This window comes from Oenanthe melanoleuca, chromosome Z (assembly GCF_029582105.1).
Source record: "Oenanthe melanoleuca isolate GR-GAL-2019-014 chromosome Z, OMel1.0, whole genome shotgun sequence".
Classification (NCBI taxonomy): Eukaryota; Metazoa; Chordata; class Aves; order Passeriformes; family Muscicapidae; genus Oenanthe; species Oenanthe melanoleuca.
This window is the reverse complement of record NC_079362.1, coordinates 67,692,455-67,708,617: the sequence shown is the minus strand read 5'-3', so window position 1 is coordinate 67,708,617 and position 16,163 is coordinate 67,692,455. Positions and strand designations below refer to the sequence as shown.

Here is a 16,163-nt window from a genome sequence, read left to right as displayed (position 1 = left end):
ACCTGCCCAAAGCTGCCTCCTGCTTGGGATTCACCCCACACTCACAGACAATGCAAGGTTCCTTTTTTTTTTGGCAAGCTTCTCAGATCCACAGCTCACGTGCTCTGGAGGCTCTTGCCCAGAGGGCTATCCCCATATTCCTGCAAAGAGCCCCAGGTCCCCATCCACGTGGCAGCTGTGTCTCTTACCTTCAGGAACCCAGCAGTGGTCACTTCCTTGACAGCCATAGGCCTTTTGAGGTCTGGCTTGCCCTAAAAGACTCGCAGGCCTCCCCAAGCTGCTTGGAGTTGGGCTGGTCCTGCAAAGCTGGTGCCAGCGAGGCTCAGCCTGTCACAAGGTTTTTAACAACCCTTGACCTGGGAGCTGCACCCCATGTGAGCACTGGGTCACTGCCCCTACCATGGGCTGAGGCATCCCTGTCCTTAGTCATCCTCACAGTCCCCTCAGCCCTGCCCAAACACGAGCAGCCTGGTGCAGGCAGGGCTGGGGGGAAGGACAAGCACAGCACCTCTGATCCTCTGCATGAGCCTCCTCTGTGCTCCCAGCAACAATAAATACTAATAAATACAAACTCTTCCACACTTTCTGCTCCCAGACCCAGGTCCAGTGTGGGTGGTCTTACTCACAGCTCCAGTCCAAGTCTTCACTCCACACCCACCCACCTCACCCACAGCCAAGTTTCAAGCTGGGAGTAGTGCCAGCAGAAGGCCTGGGCACATCCCTGGAGTGCCAGGGCTGCTGCTCAGCCCCTGCCCCAATTGGTGAAGCCCCCAGGGATCCCAGCCCTGCTGCAGAGCGTGGTGTCTGTGCTAGTCAGGAAGGTGGGTGATATCGCTAAGCAGTGCCTGCTGGCCCTTTACTCATTTCTCCCCAGAGTGCTGGGCTGCAGGCTCCCCAGTGGCCCTGGGGGGTGGGGGGTGAAGAAGGTCAGGCCCGGGGTGAGTAGCAGGGGTTCCGCGGCATCTCTGTGAAGGATTTCAGTTCGTAGGGGATCCCCGAATCCACCTCTATCGACTTGCGCGAGAAAAGCAGCCGAATGTCGTCATGAAGGTAGATCTTCCCCGACTTGGAGCTGTGAAACCTGCATGGAGATGAGTGGGGCACTTCAGGCTCTCCAGGCAAGGGCAGGGCATCCTCAGTGAGGGCACAACCCCCTCGACTACTCTGGCCCCTGGTCAAGGTGGCCAGCCTCTGGTTGCCTTCAGAGGGACAGAGACAGCTGCCCATGGGCAGGGTGGTAGCTCCAACCTCCCCAAAGGAGCAGCTGGTCCCTGCTCCTGTCCTGCAGGCTTGGGACGTGTCAGAGAGAAGTGCAGGGGTGACCCTGGGCCAGGTACCCATCCCCCCAGCATGCTTTACCTCAGATGCATCAGGTAGCAGAGGACCCTGCGGGGTGGGCTGGTGCCCAGTGGGTCACTGGAGCCCTCCTCCTCCCCCACGGGCACCAGGAAGATGCGATGGCGTAGGAAGGTCATGTGATTGGCCGGCATGTCCTGGAAGTCGTATGTCACCAAGAACATCTTCACCACAGTCTTGTTGGGGTTAAATAAGGTCTGGGAGCAGAGGGGTAGGGGGTGAGACTGGGAAGGATGCAGGGCAGAGATGGGAGCAGAAGCTGCTGGACCAAGGATGCAGAAAGCCCCCTACCAGTCCTAGAGGGTTTAGCTTGAGTCTGACTGTTCATAGGTCAGTCCTTTCCACCCACCCCCACACCCATGCTCCTCTTCCATTATATCCCATTCCCACTGCACATACACTTTCCTGCAAAACCCTCACCCACCTCTTCCTTCCGTGATTTTCCCATCACCTTGTCTCCCTGACAGCACCCTAGGTACCCTGTGCTCCTCTCTACAGGAGACACCCCTTCCAGCTGCTGCCCTGCCTAAAATGTCATGGAGCACACCCCCCACAAGCAGGGCAACCAGAGCCCAACTAGCTCATCAACAAAGTGCTACTGCGGGCCAGGGAATGACTCACCACTTGGATGGTTCCAGCTTTGGGGACACTGTAACCCTTCTTTCCCAAGGCCTCCAAGTCAATAACTCCCTGGGGCAAAATAAATAGCATGTGAGAGAAAGAGAAAGCCGAAGGACAGCCCAGCTGGGAACCTGAGCATGGGCCTGAGACTCCCTCACTGGGAGCACTTGGCAAGTCAGCCACTCTCCAAGCCAGGAGCAGAAACAGGCAGTGACAAGACAGGTGATGACAATGACAACCATGAAGCAGCAGGACCTGTGTATGTTCCCTCTTCTTTCCCTTTTTGCTGTTTTGATTTAAAAGCTGCTCCTGGCACAGGCAGCTATCTCCACAAGTGGGTGATTGCCTTAGCCACCCTCCACAGTGAGGGGCTACCCCAGAGTGCCAGGGCACAGCCTCCCACAGCTCCCCCACATCCATGTACCAGGAAAGGCGAGGGCACGCTGTGTTCAGAGATGTCGAAGTAGGTGACGTCGACAGGCAAGGTGACATGCTGGGGACAGTAGGAGCCACTGGCACCGATCTCTGCCGTGAAACCCTCGATCCTCCCCGATGGTGCAAAGCGCCCCTTCAGGATGGACTCCTGAGAGGGGAGGGAAGCGTTAGGGAGTAAAAAAAAAAACCAGCCCTACCCCCTACCTCAATGCTCCAGGTAAAGTCACCCTCATCTTCCCTGCACCCAAGTGACTGCTTGCCCTGTGTGCCCCAAGATCTCAGTGTGAGACAGACCCACCCTGTATTGCTGGGATAACACCAACCATCTAACAGGGAGAAGCAGCAAGAAGGTGCTGTGAGGCTGAGCCGAGGCCCATCTCAGCAGGTTCCACCCAAGGATCTGCTGGCTGAGCCATGCTTCTGGTGGGTAGTGGCTGTATGGTGGCCACTGCACACCAGGCCTTTTGGGGACAATCAGCCCAGCCCCACACCAGGGCACACCAGCCTCTCACACTCACTGCTAGCCCTGCACAGAGCCCCTGGGACCCACGTCCCCCCAGCAGATGGGCACTGTTACCTCAAAGTTGCCCAGCAGAGCATGGCTGACAGTGGCGGTGGCCCAGGGTGCTGTGGGAGACCTGGTGCCCCTCCGGAGACTGGTCCGGAGATGTCGCCTTGGAGAGAGGAGAAAAGATTGGTGTTCATGAACTGAAGAGCACACAGGCCTGGCTTGTTCACGTCCTTGGCAATGTGGATCCCTCTCCAGGCCCCCTGTACCTTTACTAGAGGTTGAACCCACTTTCCTTTCCACATCCCAGGGGAATAAGAAAACCCTCTCCCCAAGTCTGTGGTCTTGTGGAGGGGAGATACCAGGGCCAGGGCAGGAAAGAGGACTCAATCCAACCAGAACTTCCCATGGGGTTGCACGTATTGAGGTGGGCAGGTACGCTGAGCCCCCATGCCCATCCCACAGGGCTGCCAGGACACTCACGATTTGAGGCGCAGCCCACTCTTCAGCCTCCTCCCGACCGCAGTGCAATCTGAAGAGCTCTGGAGGGGACATGAAATGGAGAACCATGTTAGGGCAGCAACCAGGGCCCGTGCACCTCTGGGAGGTGCCATCTCTCCTTGCCCCGCTCCATATCTCCATGAGGGTCCCAGCAGCTGGAACAGAGTCCTGTTCTTGGGCAGCCACCAGTGGCCTCTGGAGGGATGGCCACCAGGGCAGCACAAGGACTGTGGTGTTTGGTGGGGACATGGGGCTGCCCAAACCCCAAAGTGGCTCAGCTGAGAGTGAGGTTGTTGGTACCCAAGGGTAAAACACACTGTTCCCTCTTTAAAAAGCAGGTCTCAGGAGCAGCCCCAGTGACAAGACACCTGTAGACAGAGTTATACAATGACACCCCCTTGCACCTCCCAGGGACTGGTGACACCTACAAGGACACTCCCCGACCAGCCTTGGAAAAGTTCTGTCCCTTGGTGATTCATGCAAAGTCCTCAGCAGTGCCACCAGGCAGAGGGGTGCATTGCCCACCCCTACCCACAGATAGGATCCTACAGCTGCGGGGTGGGGGTGTTAAACCACAGTCACATTGCAGCCTCCTTTTAAAGATGTCCCTTTTTCAGGGGCTTCCCCTTCTGGAAGCCACACAAAGGGCAGCACAACACAAAGGGATGATGGAGCTGGCTGGCATGACTGGGCGGGAAAACCCAGGGAAGCTGCTGGAGGGCTTCACTCTGCAAGGACAGTGCTGGGGGCAGTTGGGCTGGGGGACAGTCACGAAAAAGGCAGGCAGGGATGGAGCTGTATGCCATGGATGGTGTGTCCCAGCTCCAAGCAGCAAGAAGCCAGAGTAGCTGTGACATCAGTTCCTGTGGGTCCCCACATCAGAGAAAAGAAAGAAGGTGCCAGGTCTGGCCTGAGCCTGCTGCAGCTTCTGCTGGCAGGACGGGGTGAGGGCAGGGGGATGATAAGAAGGGCAGGGTAAGAAATGAGGAATTGGAGGCAGCTGCTAGGGGGAGTTGCAAACCTCATTGGTCTACCCCATTGCTGAGAACTTGTGGCACTTTGGGGACATGCCACAGGCACCTCAAAATGGCAGAAAAGCGAGCAGCATATCTGCACACAGCACTGGGCTCCTTGTCAAGGCATGTCCAGTCCCACTGCCTGCCACTGGACACTTGCTCTAATGGGCATCATGGCCAGGAGTTCAAGCCATCCCACACAACTGCCTTCTTTTTCATCAGGCAGGCAGAGGTCAGCTGCTCTTCCCAATATTCTTGCTGATATATCAAGGCTTAACATGAAGCCATCAGACATCAAATATGGCTTTATGATGTTTCCAGCTCTCACTGCCACGGGGAGGTTGTCTCCTGTCCAATCAAGGCTTTCCAGGAGAAAAAGCTGGTTGCTTGCAGAGGATCCAATGACTATAGCAGGTCAAGAACTGTTTAAAACAGATCATGTGTGCCAGGGCTGACTGTCTGCTGCTGCCTTGCTCACACCAGTACATCAGCTCAGGGACAGGACAGGGCACAGTGCCCTGGACCACAAGTTCTGAGCTCTGGGCATCCCCAGGGCCTTCCCTGCTTCCCCCCACGAGCAATGCTCACCTTGGCTGCAGGAAGCAGGTGATTCCAGAATGGAGCTCCCTTGGCATCAGTGCTGCGGCAGGCTGTGGGCACAGGATGGCATGGCAGGACCCTCTTCTTCCTTGCTGGTGGGGACAGGCTCTCATCCTCAGAGCAGGAGTCGGCCGTAACCTCTCCAGCAGGCAGCAACTTCCTTTTGGCTGGGCAGGTGCTGCTGAGCTGGCTGCTCCCACAGGGTGTCATCTCCTGGGAGCTCAGATTGCTGGGCTCGGGGCTGAGCGCTGTCTGCGGAACCAGGGACTCCCTGCACCCATTGGCCACTGCTGGCCCTTCCGCTTCTCCACTAGCCCTGCTGGTGTGAGCTGGGCTGCTCCCTGGCTTCTCTCTCTTCCCACCAGGGTCCAACTGGGTTGTTTGTGCAATACTGTGCAATTCAAGGTGAAGTACATTGTGGCCACTTGCCGGCTCCCCATTCTCTCCATAGTCTATGGGCTGATCCCCTGATGAGACAGGGCAACTGTCTCTCATGTGCAAAGTACTGCAAGCAATGTGCTGGGGCCAGGAGGAGGAGGAGGAGGAGAAGGAAGAGGAGGAGGAGACATCCTGCAACTTGTCCTCTCTGCTGGCTTTGGGGCTGTGGCTAGGGCTGGCCTCACAGCGGTGCTCCACCACCCGCAGCCCACTGTGGGAGAAGTGCTGGGCAGAGCCGCAAAGGGAGAGCTCCTCCACCAGCAGACCATCCTCAAAGGTATCATCATCATCCAGAGAAGGCTGCCCAGGGCCCCCATCCACCCCCCTGTCACCCCAGTGAGTTCGTTTGGGATCTCGTCCCCCCTCTGGAGTTCGCTGCTCAGGGTATCCCCTCTTGACAGGTGGCCGGGCGCCTGCCCGCTGCTCCGTGCTCTCGGAGGAGCTGGAGAGATGGGAGAAGATGGACACCTGGTAAACCTTCTGGCGCTTGATCTCTGTCTCATTGTAGCCCATGAGGATGCTGCGGTGGGTGCAGCACTGTGAGGAAGGCTCCAAGGGTGTCTCCCCGCCGGGCTGGGACAGGCTGGGGTCTGTGCTGCGCTCCGGGGGCAGAGACGTCTCTGTGTGGATGTGCCGCATGGAGCCTCACTTGCTGGGACTCTGAGCAGAGCCCATGCAGCAGAGGCAGGGGGACTGTAAAGTGCCACAGGGTGCAAGGGCAGGGGGTGGGAGCCAGTCCCTCTCTCACTCAGGATATCTGTGTGAGCACTCTACTATGACGTTCTCTGCAGCACAGCATCTGGGGAAAAAAAAAAAAAGAGAGCAGAAGGATAAGGATCAGCCCAGGATCTCCATCCTCATTCAGCTCATTCTGGCTGCAAGGGACTCATTGGGACGTGGCTCCTCACACAGCCAACTTGAACCCCCTTCTCGAGACAGGAAGAAGAACAAGATTGCTGCAGCTTTCTGAGAAACCCTGAGGCATCACCCACCTGCAGGTACAGCACTTCCTTCCTGGCTCAGGCAAGGAGAGAAGTCTCCAGACAGGCAGGAGACTCCTGTGGACAAGTCTGGACAGGTGGGGAGGAAGAGGCCTGCCGTCTGCCAGGGACATGCTTGTGCTGCTGTGGAGCACAAGAGTCAGGCAGGTCAGACCAGTCCCGGGGGCTCAGGCCAGTAATCACTCCTTTGGGCAACAGCAGCAACATCTCCCAGTGTTGGCCAAGACAACCTGTCCCAGCCATGAGCACTGAATGAGGCAGGGCTGGTGCCAGCCCCACGGCAGGGACAGGAACCTGGCCTAACATCCCCGTTACCTCTGCAAGCTTGGACCAGGCATCTCCAGCACTTTAATCAACAGCTGGAAGGTACCAGGGTCACCATCCACCCACTCCTGCCAGCTCCAAGGGCCTGCCCTTCTCTGTGCAGCATGGTGCCTCACTTTTCATTTTCAGTCTGGTTTGAGAGCTGTGAGAATCCTGTCCACACGTTGGTTTGTTTCAGGCATGAAAAATAGTGAAATGGCTGCAGGAGCTGAGGAGATGCAGAAAAAGTAACCAGGAGACTGAGGACAAACTGCCCATGCCTGGCAGCTCTGCCTTTTGCCTGTCTTTGCAGCTGTGTCTGATCTTGTGGAGCAAGGGCTTAGGGGCAAGTGAGCAATAGTGAAATTTGCTCTCCAAGTGGATCAAGGCTATGTGGAGAGGGAGCCTGCATATGCTATTTTAACCCTGCTGGGATGTGGATGGGAAAATGGCAGGCCAAGGTGCTTGAGACCAGGGAGTCCATTGAAAAGGAGTGATAAAAGGTACAACCATGCACCAGGATATGTTGGGGACTGACTGACTGGAAAGCAGCACAACAGAAAAGGCCCTGAGGGTCCTGGTGGGTGCCAAGTTGACCATGAGCCAGCAATGTGCCTTGCAGCAAAGAAAAACAATAGTGCATCAGGCACAGCATTAACAGCAGGTTGAGTGAACTGATCCTCCCTGTCTGCTCAGTGCTGGTGAGGCCAAATCTGAGAGAGTGCAAAAAAGGGACCCTAAAAAAATTAAGGAAACGGATCATCTGTCTTGTGAGGAAAGGCTGTGAGAGCTGGGACTGTTCAGCCTGGAGAAGAGGAGGCTGAGCGAGATCTTATTAGATATATAGATAAACACCATATATAGATAGATATAGATAGATAGATACATAGAAAACACCATTTTGTTTTGCTATGACTGAGCACTATAACCTGTTACTGAGACAGATTGTGGAATTTTCATCCTTGGAGATATCCAGAAGTCATCAATGTAAACATCAATAGCTCTAGGTGGGGCTGTCCAGATAACCTCCAGATGTCCCTGCCAACCTCAACCCCTCTGTGTTGCAGCCCATCCTGGCTGCCTGCCACACTTACCCCTCTGCAGCAGGACCCTGCTCTGCCCTGGATTAACCTCCCTGCTGCGCAGCAGGCGGTCGTTGGCACAATTAGCTGAAGACACCTGCCAGTCAGGCACCCCCCAGAAGCGGCGTGGCTGCCGTGGAATGGCTCCCACCATCACGGTGTGCCTCCGAACCTCTCCAGCGTCCTCTCCAGCTCTTCAGTGTCCACAGTGGCTCTGAGGGGAAGAAAAAAGGGACATGCAGGGCTGGGATGACTCAGGTGCTTCCTGGGAGAAGGGCAGGAGGGTTCTTCCTGTCTGCAGGATCATGCAGGCAGGGAAGGCAACATTTAGGCTCAGCCCTTCCCAGCCTCCCAAATCTCAGCCACCTCGGGAAGTGCTAACACCCTGATTTCCATTTAAACCACAAATATTTTAAGCTAAGCTGTGAACTCTCATACCTGACTTGATTTTACATCCCTTTTGCATGCCATCCTGTATGAAACCCTGTGCATAGGAACAGATTCCTCTTTCTTTCTGGCGACCATTTCATGTCTTGCTTTCCAAGACACTGCAGCAACCTCTGGACCTCCAGCTAGCTCCTGGTCTCATGTTCACCTCCTCCCCCTTCCACCCACAGCACAGGACACTTTCTGGCCCTACAGATAAGGAGAAGAGCTTGGAATTGTTTTCTTTCAATAAGAATTGCCTGTCAGGGAAGGCAGAAGTGAGGACCCTGACAGCTCTGAGCCATGATGGGCCCCCCACCAGTTTTCCCCAGCACAAAGACAGCAATCCTTTCATGCGCACAGCACTCACCTGTTCAGATGTGCCGTTGATGCACAACAGAGATTTGCAGATGCAACACAACCCCCCTGTGGTCATAATCCACGGGCACTGCAGCTTTGATGCCTGGAAGAGGGCGTGGAGAAGAGTCAGCTGAAGCAGCAGCTCATGGTGTAACACCTTCAGAGTGTGCAGGAGCCCTTGGGCACCTCCACCCTCAGCACATCTGTGGCAGAGACAGCTCATGGGCTTCACCAGCCCAGGCACCTCCAGCTAAAGCAGGAAATTGTGCCTATCCCTGGGAATCATGCCATCTTCACCTCATTCCTCAGACATTCCTCAAATTTGGGTTCACTGCTGCACCCATCCAGTGGGAAGTCACTGTCTGGGCACCCCAAGACAGCAGTGAGTACTGCTCTGAAGGCTGCAAACAGCAGGCCCAGGCAGATGAACAAAACCTCCAAACGGATGCTCAGAGGCGGCAACACTCAAGTGCAATCCCCTTCTGGCATCCTGGTCTGGCAAATTCTGCATCCCTGCAACTTGCCACCATCAGCTGCGCTCGCTGCCTGACCTCACCTGCCCCAGAAAACAGGCTGTTCTTTCACTACATTTCCAATAAGATTTGTAATTACAGGCTGTCATGACCAGCTGTCCTTTTGAGCTGGACAGCTCAAAAGCCCCACCACTGCTGGGGAAGGGCACTGCTAGCCCTTCCCCAGTGAGAACAGAACCTGTTGAGATTCAACAAAACCACACCCAAGGAGCACTTGCAGCAAGGCAACCATGGGTCCAAAACCTCAACAAAAGCTTTTCGTAAAGACCAGCTCCTCCTGGCACCCCAGGAGGCCTGCACCAAAGCAGGTAGGAACGTAAGGGAATGCCCTTAGTTGTGGATGGATGCTGAAGTGGTAACATGCTGTGTTCTGCCTGCCTGTAAGGTTGCTGTTTCCTTCCTCCATCCCTAAGGGAAACTTGTACCATGACTTGTATGGCACTATCAACCACTGGGAAGCAAAACCAGCAACAAAACCAGCAAGAATCAGCCTGGTGCAGTGGAAGAAAGAACATGTCCATGCCAGAACAAACAAAGTTCACCTGCATCCTTTCATTCTCTTCCTACCTCCCTCTGAAGTCACAGCCATTTTCTCCACAGCAGCAGCTGCCTTTCAGGAGAATGAATGTGTAAGGACAGGCTGACCTGCTAGCACCACAAATCCATCCCAGCTGAGCTCTCAACACCAATCATCAGATGCTGCCAGCAGCAGCCACCAGAACACATGGTCAGAACAAGGGGCTGCACCACCCTTTGTCAAGCCCACATACTGTTGCTTGAAACATTGTGCTAGAAAAGCATTGCACTGTTGCAGCCCCACTGCAGGTACAGGAAAGTATCACCCAAAGTGTGTCCAAGTATACCCTAAAATCTCCTTGAACATCCTCCTGGAGGAATGCCCATCAGCCTGGGATGGATAACAGCTGGGACGCAGCTCTGCTCACCCTCCTCCAGATGCAAGGGGCTGTATCCCAGGGAGGTTCTCTTGGCAATGCCAAGTGCCTCCAGGGCAGTTCCTCCCTGCTGAGAGTCCATCCAGCTCACAGTAGAGCTCAGCCTCTGACAGCACCAGGGGAGCCCACCCCCTTCCCATAGAGCAGAACAGCAATCCCATGACCACAGCCTCCTGCACTTCAGGCAAGCACAGGCAGGAAGCACCTGGTCACCTCTGCCTTCTCTTCTCCTTGAGCCAGGCACAGCCAGAGCCCTAATTCTGGCCACGTGGATGGGACAGAGCCAGGCCCAGGGCTTCACCAGCTCAGCTGAGCAGCACAGGTACCATCCCTGTGGACACAGCACATGGGGCTCCATGTGCCCACAACCAAGGGTTTTGCTCCTCCTAAGCCCACGTGATGCTCATTCTTTTATTTTTTTTGACAGTGTTTCAGTCCATGCTGATGCTCTAGAATAGGACTCAGAGATCTTTGCCTCTTGAGGGAAGCCCAGAGCTCTTCCACATTCTGCCCTGCTCTGCCAAGGCCCCTTCATTGCTCAGCAAACAGGCAGGGCCCTGTGCTTTTGCCAAGATCTCCCAGCACCTGGATCTGGAGCTATGCCAGGCACAGCTTTCCTCTATTTCTTTGCCTGGGAAAGGGCCCCAGGCTTTAACACCCAAGAAATACCCATTGCCAAATGACCTGCAGAGAGGGAGTGTGTCCCAGGCACTGGGGCAGAAATGCTGTGTTCCTTGGGGACACTGGACCACCAGAGCCTGACATGGAAAACACAGCCAGGCCTGGTGGGGTTGGGTCGGGGACTTGGCTTACCTGCTGGTTCCATTCCATCCAGGGGGAAACCAGGATTAATAGACCTTGGTCTCAGTCTGGAGGCAACAGAGCAGGATGGCGAGTGAGGATGGGTCCCTGGCTGGGCAATGCAGCAGCAGTACCACATGCCAGGCTGCAGCATGCAAAAGGATCTGTTGCTGTTGGAGCTGTATTGTGCCAGCCAGAGAGGAAGAGGGATGAGTGTGGAGCAGGGAGGTTATCTGTCATGAGGCAGAGCCCTTGGGAGCCTGGCAGGGCTGGTAGCACAGCACCAGTGCAAGGAAGACAGCAAGAGCTGTGTGCAAAGTTGCCACACTCATCCAGCGGGGATCCAGTGGCTTCCCAGAGCAGCACTGCTAGCCAGTCAAAAGGAATACATGGCCAGTGGACAAGAGGCTTTGACCTGGGCATTGCTGCCTGGGACAGAGCACCAGCCTGGTGGCTGGCAGGGCCAATAGGGGTCTTTGCACAATTTAGACCACAAAAAACTCCAAAACAACCCCTGAGTGGCTTTTGCTGCCGCCTTCTCTCCTGCTTCCTCTTCTGAGAAGAGCTATGGAGAGATATTTGTGGCCTCACTGGGGCTGAAGCAGTAACTACACAGCCAGGAAGGAGAAAGGCCATCATTAAAAGAGGGCCAATAATCATCCTCAGAACAAGCAGAGTACAAAGCAAGAGAAGAGACAACAGAAACTGCTGGATGAATCACAACTCTATTGGTCCTATCTGAACCCAAGGAGAAGGAAGGAAGGAAATCTAAGCAGTGTGAGCACAAGCCCAGGAGCTCCCTGGCACAGGCTAAGAGCAGAGCTCATGAAGTGCCAGCAGACAGAAAGTTTCTGTCTCAGTCCTGAAGGATGGCAGCACTAACAGCAATGCTGCCACCAGAGAAGGGCTCCTGCATAGTCTGACAGATCAGGCATCTCACATCAGGAGAGAGACAGACACGTGAGGCTGGGGACTACCTCCTGCACTGTAGCAGAGGTGGCAACCCCAGGGAGAAGCTGACTAGGGAGATGCTGGAGGAGTAAACTGTGCCTGAAGGGAAAAATGACCACTGGCCATGGGCTCTGGCACTATCCTGGAATTCAGTTTGGGAAAGAAGGACCTGACACTTGGTGGAAACAAGAGGGAGGAAGAAGCAGAGGGGAGTGGATATAGAGGATACTTGGCCCATTGCAAGGACAAGTGCTGCTCTCCGGGGTCCTCAGGAGGCCTCCTGCCATGCCAGATTTATGCAGCTGCAGAGCCTTGCTCCTGCTAGGAATGGAGAGGAAGCCCGAGACCAGAGGGGAAGGATGGGGACAAGAGGTATTGCCCATGTCATGGGCTCAAGCTCCTAGAAACCACCAGACACAGCTTTTACAGAAAGAGAGAGGGAGAGAACTGACACCTCCCTGTGCCCAGAGCACTGGGTCCGTGAGGTGCTGCTGCTCCCTCCCATTCCTCAGGAGGTGGCACTGACCGGGTGCAGAAGCCCCCGAGGACAGAGCAGCCCTCTCTGCAGTGCATCTTGCTGGGGCTACAAGGTGCAGCAGCCTCCTCAAGGGCTGAGGTCTGCCCAGTGTCCCCCCAGCCCTAGCACCACAGACAGGTGCCCCAGGGACTGAGCCCTTCCGCTCGGCCAAGTCAGGATAACACAATAAAACCTCTCTTGGGAGCTGGGGGAGCCGGAGCAGAGCTCCCAGCCCAGTGACTTACCCCTTCTCCCTCTGATGCCCCTCGTCCTGGCACGGATCGCCTCCGCACACCTTTCCCAGTTGCCTGGCTTGCAGACGGCGGTGCTGACAATAGCCTGCGGCTGGGAAGGGGGGTTTACAGGGTCTGCAGGCAGATCCCACTATGCGACAGCCACCTGTGTAAAGCTTTCCCCCACGTCCAACCCCCCACCCCCGCCAACCTCCCTTCCACGCACGGCTGCCCCTCTTCCCAGGAAAGCGCAGTCAAAGAATGAAAAGCAGCTTAAAATCCGGCAGGACAATCGGGCAGCTCTCCAAGGCCAGCAGAACCCCCTGCCCACCCAGCCCAGCAGGTCCAAACCTCGGCGATACTGCCCACGGCCGCCCAGCTCCAGTGTTCGACCGGGAGCCCAGGAAACCCGCAGCAGGCAGGGCAGGGAAATCCCATGCAGCAGCCGCTCACGGGGAGGACAGCCCAGGTTGAGGACAGACCTTTGTCTCTGCCTGCCTGTCTCGCTCGCTCGCTGCCGGAGGAGGAAGAGGGGGGCGGTGGGGGACAGTGAGCAAAGATAACACCCCTAGGAGGGATGTCACAGCCACGTTAATCACTTGGAATTCCAGCCAGCGCGCCGCAAATATGGGCAGCAAATGGAGATGCTCAAAGCTTTAAAATAATTGGATCCTTTCACAAGAGCCGAGCCCTAGAATCCAGCACAGGAATTCAGTCCCCGCTGGAAGTCGAGAGATCAAATACATGGAGAGGCAGGCGCAGCACAAGCAATCCTCAGCCACCGCGGTATCCAGCTCCACAGCCTTTGGCGCTGCTTTAATCTCAGGTGCCTTCCCAGCGGGAGCGAGGGGGGACCACAGCGGAGAGCCCGAGTGCCCAGCTGAGGACCGGCCCCTTCCCATCCAACTTACTCGACTTGTGGCAAGGTGCAAGAAGCGCTGTCAAAGCAAAAGAGGGTTTTGTGAGAGAGACCAGCTGCCTCGAAGCCTTGCTCCTCCGGAGGAGCAGTCCATGGGAAGGAGAGCCCTGAAGCTGCTGTTTGGCCTCCGCTGCCCTGCAGGGGAGATGCCTGGCACGGCAGGATTCCCAGCCCGCATCACATTCCCGGCGAGACGCACACGCGGCACATGCGGGCTCCTGCTCGGCGCCTCCACGGCAATGAAAAGGCACAGAGGCTTCTGCCAGAAAACAAAGAGGCAGCGGCAGAGCTGGGGGTGGGGAAAACTCTCCGCTGCCCAAGAGGATCCCTGCAGAGGCTGCAGGATGCTGCTAGGCTCCACCGCAGCTATTCACCCCCACTGGCCCGAGGTGGCACCCACTTACCCAGCACGGGGAATCGAGGGTGGGCAGCCCCCCTTCCCCTGCCCCTGCCCGAGGCAGCGCCGGGTGAGAAGTGCTGGAGGACACGAGCCAGGCCCAGGACAACAGCTGTCCACAAGCAGCAAATTCCTCTGTGCTGGCTCCACATCATAAAAAGCTGTGTCTTTTCACCTCGGGGTAGCTGCTGCACAGGGGAAGCTGCAGCCACCACTGCACCTGCAAGCCCTGGTGAGCCCCATGGCCTTGGGCTTAGGGCAGCACAGTGGCCTCAGAAGTCACCTTGTGGCAAGAGTGTGAAAGCAAACCCCTGTTCACCCAGGCACAGGGACATGTCAGCCAGCTCCTTTCCAGCCCTCCTGTCCCTCTCCAGGGGTGGTGGCCCGCGGGACAGACCCAGGGGATCTCAGCCACTGATGACCCTGCAGACTGGCTGTTCCAGTCCAGAGCTTGGTGCCAGCTGAAACCAATGGAAAATTTTCCACCGTGTGATTACCAAGTCACATGCCTGTGCAGCCAGTCACAGAATGGCTTTGAGAAGGCAAGTGGATCTGGCCAAGGGCAGGGACCACTTCTGGTCTGCACTTCATGACACCCGAGGTCTCTGGCCATGACCAGGGCACCAGTGCTCTGCCACATTTCAAGTTCAATAAGGATGTTTGTCCAAGAAAGGCATTCCCCAGACCCAATCTGCATGAGGCCCTCACCATTCTACATGATCTACAAATTTTAGCACCAAGAGTCCCTTTTGATCTGGGACTGATCCCCCAAGAGGAGGAATACCACCCTGCAGCTGGTGTCCACATCAGAAGCCCTGCAAACTGTTTATTAATCTGTTTAACTCAACTCCAGTGGTAAGAAAATCACTCACAATAACTCTGCTCCTGTCAGCTCCCTGTCCTGGGCTGTGCACCGTGGGAATCATGATCTAGGTGTGCAGCCTGAACAGCCCAGCCCTTTTTCCAGCACTATTAGCAGGGTATAGAAACAGGAGCCTCTGACAGGGAGCTCTGGTGGTGGGGTGATGTTTTGCAAGCTGGGAGAAGATAGCAGGGAAATCAGCAGGTGATGGCAGCCCTGCTGCTCCCAGCTCTGCCATCTTCTCTCTTCTCCCTCTGTCACCACTGCATACAGCCACAGGCATCCAAAGCCTCCTTACCAAGCCAGCTCCTTCTGTACTCTGAAGCTCTCTAGCTATTCACACTGCCCCTTCCCCACATCCTTCAGGTGGGCTCTGTATCCCCACAAGTGTGCTCTGCTTCATTCCCACCCCACCCTCATTCACCATCAGACTGTCCTGTTTCCATGAAGCCCCAAGACAAGCCCCTAGCTCTTACCTGTGCTCTGCTGTCTCCTTATTGCTGCAGTTCATACCTTAATTTATCCCAGGCTCCTCTCATTCCCCACTGCCACACACCCACAGCCCCCCCAGCCCAAGCCTCATTGCACACAACCCCCCTGATGAGTCCCTGACACCCGACAGACCCACGGCACCATCACCTTTCTATACCTCCCCAAACAGTCACCAGGCACCTCAGGGCAGTGCAGAGAGTCCCATGGATGCTGAATTGCTCTGATCAACTCCAGGTGTCAAAGCCACACGTTTGAAGAAGGAGTAGGCTGCAGTGGGGAGGACAGCAAGGATTGTGCACTGCAGCATTTGCCTCGTGGGAACTGCCCCTCCCCACCGCAAGCCCTCTCGCAACACACTTCCTTTTACTGTAAGAGCCCTCCAAGGGAGGTGCTTCAGCACAGGCACTCGGGCCTCCCGCTTGGTTACCAAGCTGCAGCCTGCAGATAAGGCTGCAGCAGCTGTGGGGACATTCAGCAACTTTTCCACTCCCTTTACTGGACATGGACGTGGCACAGGGGGAGGAGATACCACATACACACATGGCTCTGCACACCCACCCAACTCACCTTTCTCCAGCTGCGATTTAGAAGGGCTCAAGTCAAGTCAAGTGACTTGCTGGGCAGGTATTTGGGCCATAAGGGTGAGGCTTTGTCCATCTTTGATTTTAAGAAGATGGACACAGCCAGGACTACTGCAGGGAAGGAATATTTCCACCACGAATTCAATGTCCTGCACCTTGTCATAAAGAAGGAAAACCTCTCTTTCCTGTAAGACTGAAGGTGAAAGACCCTTCTGGAGTTAAAAAACGGGTGCCAAAACTGTCATCCAAACATTCACACTGTTGCCTATAATGAAGG

General features: G+C 55.8%; 1 protein-coding gene across 4 annotated transcripts in view; it reads right to left on the bottom strand.

Annotated features, from left to right (window-relative positions):
• Positions 1-484: 484 nt before the first annotated feature.
• ATOSB (atos homolog B) overlaps positions 485-16,163 on the bottom strand; it is a 37,113-nt gene continuing 21,434 nt past the window's right edge. For 2 of the 4 annotated variants that reach the window (XM_056513674.1, XM_056513675.1), the window contains exons 2-10: positions 8,658-8,750; positions 7,874-8,075; positions 5,026-6,274; positions 3,404-3,462; positions 2,990-3,086; positions 2,402-2,560; positions 1,978-2,046; positions 1,360-1,553; positions 485-1,081 (exon numbers count right to left, since the gene is read on the bottom strand). In XM_056513674.1, the coding sequence (XP_056369649.1) occupies positions 928-1,081; positions 1,360-1,553; positions 1,978-2,046; positions 2,402-2,560; positions 2,990-3,086; positions 3,404-3,462; positions 5,026-6,114 (1,821 nt within the window). In that variant the 5' untranslated portion in view covers positions 6,115-6,274; positions 7,874-8,075; positions 8,658-8,750 and the 3' untranslated portion in view covers positions 485-927. Of the gene's footprint in view, positions 1,082-1,359; positions 1,554-1,977; positions 2,047-2,401; positions 2,561-2,989; positions 3,087-3,403; positions 3,463-5,025; positions 6,275-7,873; positions 8,076-8,299; positions 8,498-8,657; positions 8,751-10,946; positions 11,437-16,163 lie in introns of those variants that run through there. The other 2 variants (XM_056513677.1, XM_056513676.1) reach the window with 2 other exon arrangements.